General features: G+C 42.4%; 1 protein-coding gene across 1 annotated transcript in view; it reads left to right on the top strand.

Moving 5' to 3' along the window:
- The window catches only part of LOC118421713, a 55,434-nt gene that overhangs the window by 2,358 nt on the left and 37,269 nt on the right, over positions 1 to 15,807 (top strand). The window contains exons 2-4 of the mRNA XM_035829191.1: positions 6,810 to 6,925; positions 9,804 to 10,077; positions 12,089 to 13,242. Coding sequence (XP_035685084.1) covers positions 12,099 to 13,242 — 1,144 coding nt within the window. The 5' untranslated portion in view covers positions 6,810 to 6,925; positions 9,804 to 10,077; positions 12,089 to 12,098. The remainder of the gene's footprint in view (positions 1 to 6,809; positions 6,926 to 9,803; positions 10,078 to 12,088; positions 13,243 to 15,807) is intronic.

Genomic DNA, 15,807 nt, shown 5'->3' with positions numbered 1-15,807 from the left:
CCCTACTATTAAAATCAAAGAACCCACACATTATAAAAGAAGTGGGTAAATTCGTCTTCCACTGCCTAAAGAGAAGAAGTCAAACCCAACAAAACCAGTATAATGTACACTAGCATAGCATAGTCATAGAATGTAGTTCCTAGCACCTTTGTATTTTCCTTATTTTATATGTTGTTTGTACCTGCAATTAGCCCTCGGGCAAGAGCTTGCAATAAACATATCGTTGTTTACCTTTGTCACTCATCCCATCCACGATATATTTTCTCTCCTGCCATGCTAATATGAAAATATCTCAATTTGAAAACACCGGCGCGTTGCGTTGACAATGACCGCGCTCGTTATGTTTGTCCGCAGCTAATTACCTTATGCTGAAGCTATTGTTCCTTTCTTGACATGAATGGAGTGCTCTAGATTTCAAACTTATTCAGGCAACAAAAACATCCTGACACCTACCGCTGAGTATCACATCGCACGCAGTAGCGCGTTGGAAAAAAAAAATGAAGTTTTGGGGTCAGTAGAACGTCATGTGAAATCGATCCTGGCGCCATACCGCAGCGTTCCATGAAACTTATGCACCTTTCGTTGCAACTTGAACGGCGTGCTGCGACTATTTCCAAGCGGGTAATCATCAGTTTGCAGTACAACTATCTGTACAGTGTTTTGCACCCTCTCCACGGCAAAATGTATACGTAACCCGATATATCTGTGTCAAAGGTCTATTCCGGCGGCTAGCAACACTAAACAGATGAAGGGGTGTGATGTCTGATATATCACTGTTGTCAATGCCCTGGTTCAAAGAACGAAAGATTCCACAATAAATGATATAAAACATTGCTGTCAGACTTATGGTCGACAAATATGCAGTGCAAATCTTGTTATCGATGTGCCATAACCGTACTAAGACTGTTGGTATCGTCTTCAAGACCTAGGCCGTATTTGCAACAGTTTAACGCTACGCCTGGCTTGGGACTTTCACATTTTGAAAAAAGGGGACCAGAGTAAAATCAATTAATTTGTCGATGTTCAATATCATTTCCATTCTGGTGGTGCATAAAATGTTTAATAGATGGCTGCTTAATGATCTAAGAGAGAAAGGCGAGTTAGTGAGCTATTAAAGGTAAGTTTAAGAAATACCTAGTAATGTCGTCATCCAATCTTTTCCCGCGCTTGCGACCATAGGTTTCTGGGAAAAAAACATGGCGACGTTCGATCGTGCGCGGCAGGTTGTGGCAACAAAGAGACGGTTTTCGACAATTGATCACACTTTGAGTCCAATTACTGGTTAGCAAAACAAACTTTCTTGAGTTATCTTGTGCATGATAATTGTGAACTGGAAGGGGATGTGATAGATCTCTACAATAGATCGTTTTCATGTGACGTCACAGTCGCGTTCGAACGTTCGAACGGCCATGTTGGATGATAAGCTGCTCGATCTCCACACGACTGTGTGTTGCACGTGGTGGGCCCGTACATGGAAAGAAGTTTTTTTTTATTATTTACAAATGGGCTGGTTGTTCGATGCGCTAACTGCGAGTTCCATGAACACCGGGTACAGCGTACTCGCCGTTTCTATCTAACAACACAGTTATCCCTTTTTAACTCGATTGAATCACTATTCTAGCGGCCCGCCAACATGGGTCCCCGTGCGGAGTTTGCTCATCTGTGATCAATTGTTACAAATTTAGTCGTTTTTTTTGTACGTAAAGACGTGGTCTTTTAGAAAATAGTACTCTCCTACAAATTTAGTCGGTTTTTTTTGTGCGTAAAGACGTGGTCTTTTAGAAAATAGCACTCTCCTTTGGAGTAAAATAGTTTAAGAGTCATTTCATGGAATACGGCCCATCTACATTTCGTTATTCTAGTTATTTGCACAATGAGCATATAACGGGGGCCGCCCTAAGACGGTCCCCGTCGTAAGACGGTACGGATTTTTTGCTGATCTTATTATCCATAAGTACACCGTGTTTGTTGCCACTGACTATGCTGATTACAAAGGTAAATAAACCAAGTCCATGCACACAACTTTAATTTGCATTCCAAGTATACTTTAACATATTTACTTCATGTTTTTTTAAGAGCAGAATTCTAACAGTAATGTTGACAGTGCTGAATCACTGCGGTCACCGGCCTCTGCGTATTGGCGGCTCGTGTCGCTAACTATACGAACTCATCCAAGCAGTCACACAACTGCCATGATACACATAAATAAAGCTCCATAAAACACTATGGATATGGGTCTTCAAATGTTTGTTGAGTAGAAAAACAACCAAAAGGAAGCGACATAAACATTGCCACCATTGTACTCCCAAGGGAGTGTGGCCGTGAAGGTGGCAGACTAGAGAACGCTCCAAAGATTTGACTGTAACAAATGATTCGTGCTGTCTATGAAAATAAGACTTGACAGAGAGATGTAGATGATATTTTCATATAATCAGACAGAGTTTTGTTGATGTTGGCGGTGTCGTTTTTTCGTAATAGTTTTTTTAGTCGGGCATTCACAATCAGTGCATTCAGCCCATTGCCCGTAAAACATCAGCTTGATTGTTCTAGGTACAGCCTTCCTCATGTGAGACAAGAAGTACATACAGTCACGATTTTACTGTCAAAAGAAAGCTAAAATATCATACTATTAATTTTTTTTCTGTGTACTTGGATTTACCACTTACTTCTGAAGAGAGCAAAATGTAAAAAAAGCGTACCGAGTTAGGCACACTGTCCAGCGTAGCACAAAATTGGAAGGTTACATACACGAAATTGTCTCTCAGTGTTTGCCACTTGTAACACGCAGCGCGAAAGGTTCATGAACCACATGAATGCATTTCTTATTCAAGTATGTTGTTCAAATCTATGAGTAAAAAATTCAGTCATCAAAATTTGACCACTCTCAGGCAACTAGCGATGGAGCGCCATGAGTTTGAGCGCAAGAAAAAGCGTACCGTGTTGGGGCACCTCCCGTTACGTTTCCCACGTCAGAGGTTGAACTTTTACCTCAAGTCAAGTCATGTGTAGTGACAGGTTAACCGGTTAGACAACATCTTCAGACAGGGTGTGACAGGGGCAGGTCAGCACTGCAAGCTTAAAGATCTCAAACTTTGTCAACAACTGTGTCTCACAGGTGGGAATATATTTACTGTGTAGGTTCTAGTTGAGGAAATGAATGTTGCCTTCTGTCGCAGTGAGCAGGGTTTGAAAAGCTTCATAGCATGCAAGGTACCACACATATGCGTAGCTATTATTGTAGAAAATATGTAACGACCAAACCTTAGCCTCAGCGAATTCTTCTGGTTTTCATAATGGCGATACAATCGAATGTTTATGTTGTTCTCAGTTTAGCGTATTGGGGGAGAATACAATAACGTTACGGTGTCGAGGTTATGTACAAGTTGGTGGGGTTAAGACGTTGTAGTCCAACTTTGTCGCAGTATGGCTGAAAATACGCAGTTTGGGTTGTTACATTTTGCACTAGGCGTGTTTACAAAATCTCTCACTGGCTGGGTTTATTGAGGGGGACGGAAACTGTCGGGCTAGGAGAGCGTTTTTAGTCAGGCTATGGTTACTTACGAAGTAGTTGAGTCAGACAGTACCTCAGGCCGAAAGACACGTCGTATGAAGCTCGTTGGGTGAACTACGCGTGAGTTCTCCAAATTACGTCGCGCCTTGTCAAACAACGTCGTAGTTGGCTGAAGCACGCCGTAGCTCAGTTTTGACCGGGGTAGAAAACCATTCATACGGAGTCAGAGTTGGAGAAGCACCACATCTTGCCCCTTGTGAGGCAAGTGGATAGTGAGGGCAGCTGGATACTGGGGTAGACTGTATAACGCAAACTCCGCTGTATAGGGCTGTAGCTAGTCTAGTCCTCCGTGCGCAGCCTATATGATAGGAGTGTACATAACGTTACATAGTCGCCCAGGGTAGCGGTAACAGATGTCCGGGTATTCAACCATCGGCAAGAGCGTTAGATCGTCGAATGCCTTTTCTCTGAAAGCATATGGATCAAGACCTATTATTGCAACTCTGTCCCGATATCTAGCCTAGGCTACATCACTATATCATTCACAGTACGGACACAAAACAACGCACTTGAACCCGCCGCAAGTAACTTTGGTAGCGCCGTTCTGTGTTCTATATATCCAGGTTATCATCCAACATGGCGCCCACGCGTGGCGAAGCGGTTTTCGAATGTTCTGTGAAAACGATCTATTCCAGCAAACAACGCGATGACGCAATCCTCCCATCAGGTGGCCAGGCTATTACAATAAGGGGCGGTACGTTTTTGACCTCGCTTTTTTCGAATGCGTGGTCATCGGAGCCTTTTGAATAATATTCTGTTCATTTGAGTCTCTCGGTTATGCATTCCTGTGGTTATTACTGATGTTGCATTTACCGTATCTCCGTAGATTCCCTGTTTTTGAAAAAACGAATTAATGTAACTGAACGAATAAACGTTAACTAGCGTTACAGGTGTCACACAGGTGCGTCTGTCAACATAAACTAGCTGATTCACCTGGCGCTGGCACGGGACGTGACGCAGGTGAGGACAAATTAAGAGGACTACCAGGAATTAGCGGTACGGTCACAGGAAAAACGGCCGTGTTTCCTGCTGCCTTCTGGGTTTTGAAGAGACACAGTATAGAACAAGTTCTTATTACCTTTGCCAGAATGGCCATTCTGGCAAAGGTTATATTTTCGGTCCGGTTGTGTGCTTTCCCCCCGTTTGTGAGCAGCATAACTCCAGAAGACTGCGACGGATGCGGCTGATATTTAGTGGGTGGGTAGGGGTCTGGAGAAAGAAGGGGGAGTTCGATAATGGGCCCCCTAGCGGCTTGCTAAGGTACTGCAACGGACCCTGCATGCTTGATATCTCGCGTATTGGACTTGCTGCGGTCGTGATTTTTTAGTGGTAGGGACCCCTTAAAGCAGAGAGTGACTGCTGCGAGTTTGGGCCCTCTAGCGGCTTTCCTGGAAGTGCAGGCGCCGGTTTACTTGCAAAATTTTGTCCGTGGACTTGCAAAATTTTGTCCGTGGACAGCATAACTCGAGAAGACTTCGACGGACGCTGATGATATTTGGTGGGTGGGTAGGGGTCTGGAAAACGGAGGTCAAGTTCGATGATGGGCCCCCTAGCGGCTTCCCTTGGTACTGCAGCGCGACTTCCGGGCGTGTTTTCTCATCTTCTAAACATGGTATGGTCACGAATTTCGGGTGTTAGATAGCTCTTGTGCTCAGGAGTTAGTGACATAAGTTTGGGCCCCCTAGCAGCTAGTTTAGGGATAGTAGGGGCATTCTTGTCAAAACTTCTGAAGAATTACAACCCCCCAGCCTGGTTTGGTTGATTCCAGCTGCAGCTGTACCTGACTGACAGTTGACGGGTTCCCGAGGCCCACGGGTCAGGCTCCCTGACCCCACATATCAGTTTCCAGACTGGCGCCAGACCATTCCAACCAGTTAGCAAAATAGGTAGGGTTTGTTGGTGAAAGGACTTTTCCATAACTCCAGAAGGGAACAACGGATTTTTACCTTTGCCAGAATGGCTAAGGTTATGTTTTGGGCGTGTTTGTTTGTGTGTGTGTGTGTGTGTGTGTGTGTGTGTGTGTGTGTGAACAGCATAACTCAAGAAGCCTTGGATGGATCCTGATGATATTTGGTGGGTGGGTAGGGGTCGGGAAAACGAAGGTCAAGTTCGATAATGGGCCCCCTTGCGGCTTGCTAATGTACTGAAGGGGAAACTCAATTTTTTTTATATCTCGTGTTCTGCACATGCTGTGGTCATGATTTTTGAGTGGTAGATAGCCCTCGGAGCAGAGAGTTAGTGCTGTGAGTTTGGGCCCCCTAGCGGCTTTTTTGGAACTGCAGGCCCCGGTTTCCTTCAAACTTTGGACGAGAATAACTCTACAACGTGGTGACGGATCTTCATGATTTTTGGTATGTAGATAGAATGAGTGTTGACTTACATAATGGGATACTAATTATGCAAACCAACAGCTAATTTGCATAATTAATTAGGAAAGTTTATGAATCCACTGCATTCCATGATAGGACTTTGAAACTTGTCACATATGTAGCTGGGAAGAAGGGAAATGTCAAAAGATATCAATTATGCAAATGATGATCTTATTTGCATAATTTATGAGCAAATATGAAGATATTGACGGTTCATCATGTTTTTTGGTATGTAGGTAGCGTAAGTGAAGACATACATAATGAGATACCAATCCTGCAAATCAATAGCTAATTTGCATAATTAATGAGGACATTTTATAAATCCACTACATTCCATGATAGGACTTTTAAACTTGTCACATATGTAGCTGAGAAGGAGAGAAATGTCAATACATATTAATCATGCAAATGATGACATTATTTGCATAATTAATGAGAAAATATGAACGTGTTGAGGGATCGTCATGATTTTTGGCATGTAAATAGCCTAAGTGAAGACTTATATAATGTGATATTTATCATGCAAATTAACAGCTAATTTGCATTACTGATTAGGAAAAGTTCATAAATCTACAGCATTCCATTATAGTACTTTCAAAGTTGTCACATATGTAACTGAGAAAGAGGGAAGAAAGTAAGAGGTGTATCTAAAGACTTGAAAAGAGAATAACTCAAGAATGGATCAAAGGATCAACATGATTTTTGGTATGCTGATATCAATTAATTGTAACTTGGGATCTAATTTGCATAATCAATGCCGAAATTTTATAAACCAACTCCAAGCATATAATCTTGAAATGAAATGAAATGAGTAACGCATTTGTCTACAGACATGATTCTACATAACAAACCTGGTTTATTTGGCAAAGGTATGTGTTCGTGGAACTCTAGTTGAGATCTGTGGAGGCAGCAGTTAGAGTCAAAGTCAAGGTTACTGTGGGCGCAGGAATCCGACTTGGAGAAGTCCCGGGATTGCTGGAAACAAGTAAGTAAACTTACTTTGTAATTTTACCAACAACAGTACAGCCTTATTTACACCCCCCTCCTTCCCCCCTAATTCTACGAGTATGCTTGTCGCATGTTATGGGCACGAATCTCCAATTTTGCTAGGAATGCAATTTTGCTAGCAATTCCCAAGAACAGATTATGATCAACAGAATGTCTGATTTGTGTGCTGTAATCTGCACAGCACACAAATCAGGGGTTATATTTTTTCATTCGACATTAAATAAGACGGGAAAAACTTGAACTGTACTCAAGTTATGGAACTTATTTTAACAGCGCAACTTAACATGAATGTAAAGAAATTCAATGAGTGGCTCCACCTTTGCCTAGAAGGCCATGTTTTTAGGTCTGTCTGTCTGTGTGTATGCTTGAGCAAAATTACGTTGCGACAGTATTACAGCCCAAGAAGCATTTTCAACCCTTTGGTAGATCCCTGACTAGTGCGTTCCTCGGCTGTTTCAGGCTGGGATCCGTGGCTGTTACGGCCGATGCACACATATTCATGAACGACGCTTTGTTTACGTTGTGAGATCATTATCGGCAAAAGTCACGCACAGGTGTATCTGTTGGTTCTTGACATTTCAAACAAGGCCGAGTTACGGATATCTCATTTATAACAAATAAAGACAATATCACCCTTTTAAACTGCCATTTGATCATTAATATCATAAACGTAAAAAGTATGATGAATAAAGCTAAAGGGGCTCTGCATCACTCATTTACATACATATTAGGAGTGTCTTCATAAACAAGCTATTTGACCCTTCCCTTTTTTACTGTCACCCAACACAGTCCGCAGCATGCTTATATTCATTTGGGTAACCGGTCGTTTCGTTACATCGCCTTTTCGTTACAGTCGATTCGTTACATCACGAAGTCATTTCGTTACACATGGCATGGTCATTTCGTTACACTTGATTATTATCCTATCTTGGTCGCATGTTAAACGCTATATAAGTGTTTTCCTGTTATATTTTTCATGTTGATCTTCCTTGGTTGACATTAGAGACGTGACTGGACACACAATTTTACGTTTGGTTTTGGTTACATGTTTGTTTTTTATCGTTCGGTTTTGTTCCGCCAGTCCGTGACTTCCGTGATAACGTTACCAATAGACACATATCATTCATCCCTTACACGTCCCTGTTTCTCATATCTCTCTACTTACACTGTTCAATGTTTCTATATCTTCAAGAAAGCTTAAGGGTATTCGATTAAGTTTTTACCGGGGAAATGCGAATTCGGGAAAGGTAAGTCGGGGAATTATTTGAGGCTCGGCTCGGATCCAAGATGGCGGCCCGACTGGGTCGGCTATCCCAGCATGCACAGCGATTGCAAGCGGACGTCATAGCATCAGTTGTCGACAAAGGAAAACATTTGTGTGCTATCAAGGAGCTTTTATATCAGATATAAAAGCTCCTTGGTGCTATGTAGGAAATGTACAGAAACATGATATATTCTCCGTTTAAACTGGCACATGGGTAGTGTTTAGTAAAGAAATTGCTATGGAGAGATATCAGCCTGAAATATTCACTTTGAAGGGGTATTGGATAGCGCTTTTTTGGCAAGTTGTCGGCGCCGAACGGACCAGAAGCAGATGAAAGTGTCAAAATTGCCATATTACGTATGTCGCCCGTCTAACAACAATAGGTTCTTTACTGCGCTGTATATCAACGATACTAAAAGCATTTAATCGTGATTTATTTTACACATCACTTGTGTAGAAGATGTGCCGTGAGGCACTTTGTCCATAGGTTTCTGTCCATACCATGTACTATGATGTAGAAGTAGAAGAACTTCTGTTGCTATGAACCCTCGAGTCATGCAATACATGACGGTCTAGCATCAGTTGTCGGCATAAAAAATATATTCGCGGATATGTACGGAAACATTATATTTTCTCCGTTTAAACGGCACATGGGTAGTGTTTACTAAGAAAATTGCTATGGAGAGATATCAGCCTGAAATATTTAATTTGAAGGGGTATTGAATATTGCTTTTTTGGCAAGTTGTCGGCGCCGAACGGACCGTCGACGAAAGTGCGTGCCCGCCGATCTAACAAAAATAGGTTCTTTACTTCGCGCGCTGTATATCACCGATACTAAAAGCATTTAATCGTGATTTATTAAAAATATTGTACACATCACAGCATATATGATAGATGCTCAAGCTGCTACATAACGCAGATGGGTACCACAGACATGATGTGTAATCGCTCCTTGGTTCAGATGACCGTTCAGGTATCCACACTGGATTTCGATTTGTTTTGTGTGCGTGGTATGAAATCTTTTCTTAATTAAAAATATATATACCAGAAAGCAGGATATTCCACAAAAAACGAAGTAGATTATGTCACGTATTTTCCTAGCAGCCTGTGTATATTGATTTGATCGAACAATCAGCCGACATTCACATGTACATCGAGCGGGCGCACCCGGCAGTGGACCCGACGGGCCGACATGCAGCGTGGCCCGTCAATAGTCTCTACCAGACTCTGGATCGCTGGAAAAATCGTAGAAATGGAACAAATAGAGGAGTAAGCCGGCCAGAGGAATATAACCGGCCAGGGAACAGCACGCGATCTAGGATCTAGGATCGTGAGCTGTTCCCTGGCCGGTTATATTCCTCTCTATTTGTTCCATTTCTACGATTTTCCAGCGATCCGGAGTCTGGCAGAGACTAGCCCGTCAACGCCTCCATTGCTTAGCGGCGTTCAATACCTGCCGAAACTTTTGCTTGGAAAATAACAAAATCCTGTCTGTTGAAAAGTTTCATGTGTCATTGTCCTGATCTCAGCAGCCCGTAACAGTTTACAGTACAGAGTACAATGGTGACCTCGAGCACACTGTTCGTTACAGGTGTCACACAGGTGCGTCTGTCAACATAAACTAGCTGATTCACCTGGCGCTGGCACGGGACGTGACGCAGGTGAGGACAAAGAGGACTACCAGGAATTAGCGGTACGGTCACAGGAAAAACAGCCTTTTGTTCTGCTGCCTTCTGGGTTTTGAAGAGACACAGTATAGAACAAGTTCTTATTGAGATCTGTGGAGGCAGCAGTTAGATTCAAAGTCAAGGTTACTGTGGGCGCAGGAATCCGACTTGGAGAAGTCCCGGGATTGCTGGAAACAAGTAAGTAAACTTATTATGACATATGTGCACACATATCACGGTGTATTTGTGTGAATACGTGTGTGTGTGTGTGTGTATGTGTGTGTCTGTGCGCGCGTGTGCGTGTGTGAGTGCGTGCATTAGGGCATACCGCACATTAGGGTTGGGTCGGGAAAGGCACAACTTCACTGGTATAGCTATGAGACAGAGAGGCGTGCTCGCTCGGGGGGACGCTCGCTACTGACTGACGGGCGATACCATCGAGCGAGCAAGCAGGGGGTTACCATATCCAATTACATAGGTTGTCGTTGTTTGGTCCATCCTTCCACGTGTATGTGTGAGTGTGTGTGTGTGTGTGTGTGTGTGCGTGTGTGTGTGTGTGAGTGAGTGTGTGTATGTGTATGTGTGTGTGTGTGTGAGTGTGTGTGTGTGTGTGTGTGTGTGTATGTGTATGTGTGTGTGTGTGTGTTTGTGCGTGCATCTATGTGTATGTGTGTGTGTGTTTATGTGTGTGTGTATATGTGTGTATGAGTGTGTGTGAATTAGATGTAAGTGATGCAAACAAGGACTTCATTTGCATAATCAGTGATGGATTTTACAATTCCAGTGTTTTCCAAATCACATGCAACACGTCTCGTTTATAGCACTTGACACATGAACAGATACCAAACATGGAGATTAGTGCCTAATTTGCATAGTAATAACGAAAATTCCAGGTGTCCTTAGTGGTAAATATTGGTAATATCCTGCTTGACTTTGTTAAAGAAGAACGCCAACCTACATAGAATATGTATATGTGAAAGCAATTTGCAAGTATGCAATATAGCGTATTGTATATGTTTGACGTATGCATACCACAAAAATTAATGCATTTAAGGTAACGTTACAACTATGTCTATGATACATATTATACACATACATTCGAAATTCATACAAACTAATTCATGTCTAAGTGTAAGATAACTACATATATCTCATATAACGTTTTGTACCTTACGTTGTTCACTTGATAGAACACCGGGTTGCCTGTAATAGGCAGCCATTGATCTCAGGAAGTACAAGTTTTGGGGATTTTTTCTATTCAAGGCCACAGCAAGTAAATTTTATGGATGACATCCGCGCGCTCATTAATTTTCGCTTGATTTCAGGAAAAAAAAACAAAAATTTTTGTCTGATTTGGGGATGGTCAGATAGACCAAAATTGGTAAATAGGTTGTGTTGTAATCTAATAATTGTTTGTAGAATTGACACTAAAGAGGTAGCCATCACCGTAATTGCAGAAGTGATAGTTGCAAGAGTGGCACCAATATGGAAGCCATGAGTGTAGTTGCCAACTTGGTAAGTGATACCAGTCTACCACACAAGTATCACTTTTATAATACTTAGTACACTTCTTGAATACAGGAATGAATGCCCTGTTGGTTGTGATGCCATGTTTTGTCACTTCAATTCTTGTTACAACGTTTCTGGCATCTATTCTGAAAATTTGCCATCATGTTTTTTTTACCCATCTTGTTTTTTTTCGCCCTATCTCATTATTTTTGCAGTCTGCAGAGGATGTCATCCATAAAATTTACTTGCTGTGGCCCAAGGCAGATTTCTGCATAACTGGAATTGCACCTTTTAGACAATGGCGCCAAACCACTGCCATGCAGCAATGGATTAGTCTATCATTCTGCACTTTGATTTTTGGACTGTGGCACATCGCTTTTCAGACAAAGACCCAAAATATGCAATTTGGGTGAAAATGCCCCCACGTCATACTCAAATATGCAATAACCAATAAAATAATCAACATTTTGTTTTTGCAATGCTGGATGCACCTAATTGGTTTATGCATTTGTAAAAATCAGTTATTAGATTCAATTTAAATCCTTAATTCTGTCATTTTACCACTTTACGTAATGGCACTAAAGTTCAAAATAAACTTTTAAAAAGTAATATACCATCGCAATTCCCAAGCACAGATTATGACCAATATAATGCCTGATTTGTGTGCTGTAATCTGTACTGTCGGATGTTTTTGTCCCAGCAGCAGCAGCATGCAGAGGAGCCGTGTGCCGTGCCGAGCTGCTGCAGTCAGTGTCCTCGGTCTCCTGTGGGTCGTCACGGCCGCCTTCGCCTGCCCGGAGAGATGTCATTGTGGGTCTGACGGGTTGGTTTACTGTACCGGATGGGGGCTCACAGTCGTTCCCGCCAACATACCATTGGGTACAACTGTTCTCCGCCTGAGCTCCAATAACATACAGGGCCTGTCTGATGCGGATTTCTCCTACCTAACCAGCCTGGAGGAGCTTGATCTGGACAACAACGACATCCGCGTTCTCCCTGATGGAGTGTTCTCACATCTCACCAGTCTGCGGGTGCTGTATCTATCTTATAATCATATAGCTGACTTCCCGGACGGAGTGTTCTCACATCTCACCAGTCTGCGGGAGCTGTATCTTACTGGTAATCATATAGCTGACCTCCCGGATGCAGTGTTCTCACATCTCACCAGTTTGGTACGGCTTCACCTGGACAACAACAACATCTCGAGTCTGCCCACTGGAGTGTTCTCACATCTCACCCGTCTGTGGGAGCTGTCTCTATCTGGCAATCATATAGCTGACCTCCCGGATGGAGTGTTCTCACATCTCACCCGTCTGCGGTACCTGTCTCTATCTGGTAATCATATAGCCGACCTCCCGGATGGAGTGTTCTCAAATCTGACCAGTTTGGAAGAGCTTTCCCTGTCCAACAATAACATCTCGAGTCTGCCCACTGGAGTGTTCTCACATCTCACCCGTCTGTGGAGGCTGCATCTATCTGGTAATCATATAGCTGACCTCCCGGATGGAGTTTTCTCAAACCAGACCAGTTTGGAACGGCTTTACCTGAACAACAATAACATCTCGATTCTGCCCACTGGAGTGTTCTCACATCTCACCAGTCTGCTGTTCCTTTACATAGCAGGAAACCCATGGAAGTGTGACTGTAATTTGTATGGTCTACTGACTTCGGCACGTCTTCGTACTTTAATTACCGATGGCCCTACCTGCAGCTCCCCTCCCCACATGAAAGGCGACGCGCTGTCATTTGTTACAGTAGACACAGTTTGTCAGAGCCGCGGGGACTGCACCACGGGAAGTGCTGACGGCACCTGTGCTTGCAACGTGCGCTGGACTGGCCCATTCTGTGGCAAAGGTAAGATTCTTTTAAGAAATATACTTGGAGGGGCTTTAACAAAGCATCGACAAACTCGTAAAAACACAAACTACTTTATGTTGATGGCATAAGGTTATTTTGGAGGAAAGTACCTAAAATGTTGTTGTAAGAAAAGTCCTACAAAAAGCTACGGAAAGAAAGGTCAACCTTCACTTCCATTTCATCAACTTAAAGCTGCCTAGGATACAGTAAGGAGGAAGCTCTGTGGACACTACTCAGGGGGTACGGACACTACTGGAGGTATTGGACACAAATGGGGTTACGGACACTACAGGTGGTACGGACACTACTGGGGGTACGGACACTACTGGGGAGGGGGGGGGGGTTATTGACACTACGGGGGTATGGATACTTAACGACTTGGATATGCACTGAAGTTGATTTTTGTGTGGTCAATACTGATCAATTCTTAGCCCCTAGAAAACATGGACTAGACACCAATGTGAATTTGATACCATGTGTGGTTACTGAGACATTGACAAAAGCAAGATTTCCCGTAATACCAGCCTTAATTTTCATAGTATATGCCTATTCAGCACAAAATATTGGTGTGATCATTACTGAAATGGCTTAATCTGATGCTCTACCCCTCAAAACACAGAGATAGCCACCAAAATCAATTTGATACCATGTGTGGTTACTGAGATATTGACGAAAGCAAGATTTTCCGTAATACCAGCCTTAATTTGCATACTATATGCCTATTAAGCACAAAATATTGGTGTGACCATTACTGAAATGGCTTAATCTGATTCTTTATCCCTCAAAACATGGGGATAGACACCAAAATCAATTTGATACCATGTGTGGTTGCCGAGATATTGACGAAAACAAGAATTTCCTTTATGGCCGCCTTAATTTGCATATTGTGCGGATTCCCCAAGGGTGACAGAGTGGCATACTCCAGATTCTGATAGAGAACACCTCAGAGGTATAGAAACAGCAAAAAACATTGTATGGACCGCATTGCAAGGTTACCCCAAAATCTGGGTTAGGGTAAGCCTGCTCTCGAACTAGATCTCTCCAACATGATTTCGCCAGTGTTCAGTTCAGTTCAGTTCATCCACATCAGGTGACACTATAAAGTTCCTCCAGACGACTCTATAAAGTTAGTGTTACTGACGAAAAACACCTGATCGTTGTCTGAAACATCTAACCGTTTCCCAAATCATATCCAGTTGCTTGAGTAACTGCCTTTTGGCATATCTTGTTACCCGGATGAGATCACGTGGCGCAGCGGCAGCGTATTCGAACTTGGACCGAGAGGTCTCGAGTTCGAATTCTACCGTGTCACCGATCTTGTGCTCTTGGGAAAGGCACTTTTCACGGCTTTCCTCGCTTTAATCAGGTGAAAATGAGTACCTAGCTTCGGCTTGGGCCGTCTCTCGGATAGGACGTTAAATGAAGGTCCCGTGTCTGGAGAGAGCCATACCCCAGGCACGTTAAACATATAACTTTATTGCACAACAATTGTACGAGGTACAAAGTATGGCATCTACATAACTACAGTGCTATAACTTAACTTAGGGCTTATCTAACTAATACAGGAGTTGTAGTATGGGATAAGTTTCTTACAATCATTGGAGGCTTTTACAATCATTTGGGGAATTTCTAATGTCAAAACCTTCTTTGATATATTTTCCTATATCTGCCATGCAGGGATTGTCACATGCCATTATGTATCTGAATTTGCACTTCAGGTCCATTTGGATAAATCCTTGTGTACAAAATGACAGCCTTCTGTATAGAGAATTGCGTATATCGGAATATTTGGGACATACAACCATAAAGTGATATTCGTCTTCGATTAGCTCTGGACAGAATGGACAAACCCTCTGGTCAATAGGGATTTTTTGGAATCTTCCGGTTTCTATATTTAATTTGTGACAGCCAATTCTGAGTTGTGTGATTGCCCTACGAACGTCAAGGCTCTTTATGGTTGAAATGTAATTTTATTAACTAAACGATGCCAATATTTCACAAGTTGCATTTCTGCATCAATCCTAGCTGGGAAAGTTCCCAATTCTCCCCTGACACCATCGTTTGAGGCTTTGGCATGAATGCCTAACAGAAATTTTTGGAAGCGCATGTCAATGATGTCAAATTCTGGAATTTGTTGATTTGAGTCTAGGTTTATAATTTGGAAACCGTTATCTCGTAAAATATGGCTATTGGCATGACGCAATAGTATTTCTTTATCTGTATTTCTTTCCAAACATACAACATAAGTAGTATTCAAAGCAGAAGAGGTGGTTTTTCGAATGGTAGCTGGAAAGTTATTTTGAATATTAAGTTTTTTAAGTAAAGTAGAAAAAACCTTTGAGGAAGGTTCGCAGATGTTATTGGTATGTGATACAATGATTCTTATACTTTTAGAAAAACGGTCAAAGCAAGTGATTTCTGAACAGTACATAAAGATGGGTTTTACAAATTTGTCAAATAGATTTTTTCCGAGATTGATTGAAATGTCCTTGTTAGAGAGTAAAAGAGCCTTGAGTTTGAAAAGTGCTCTCATTGCTTTGGTTTTCAAATATTTCCTGGCGG

The sequence above is a fragment of the Branchiostoma floridae genome, chromosome 8 (genome assembly GCF_000003815.2).
Source record: "Branchiostoma floridae strain S238N-H82 chromosome 8, Bfl_VNyyK, whole genome shotgun sequence".
Classification (NCBI taxonomy): Eukaryota; Metazoa; Chordata; class Leptocardii; order Amphioxiformes; family Branchiostomatidae; genus Branchiostoma; species Branchiostoma floridae.
This window is presented reverse-complemented; position numbering and strand designations above follow the sequence as displayed.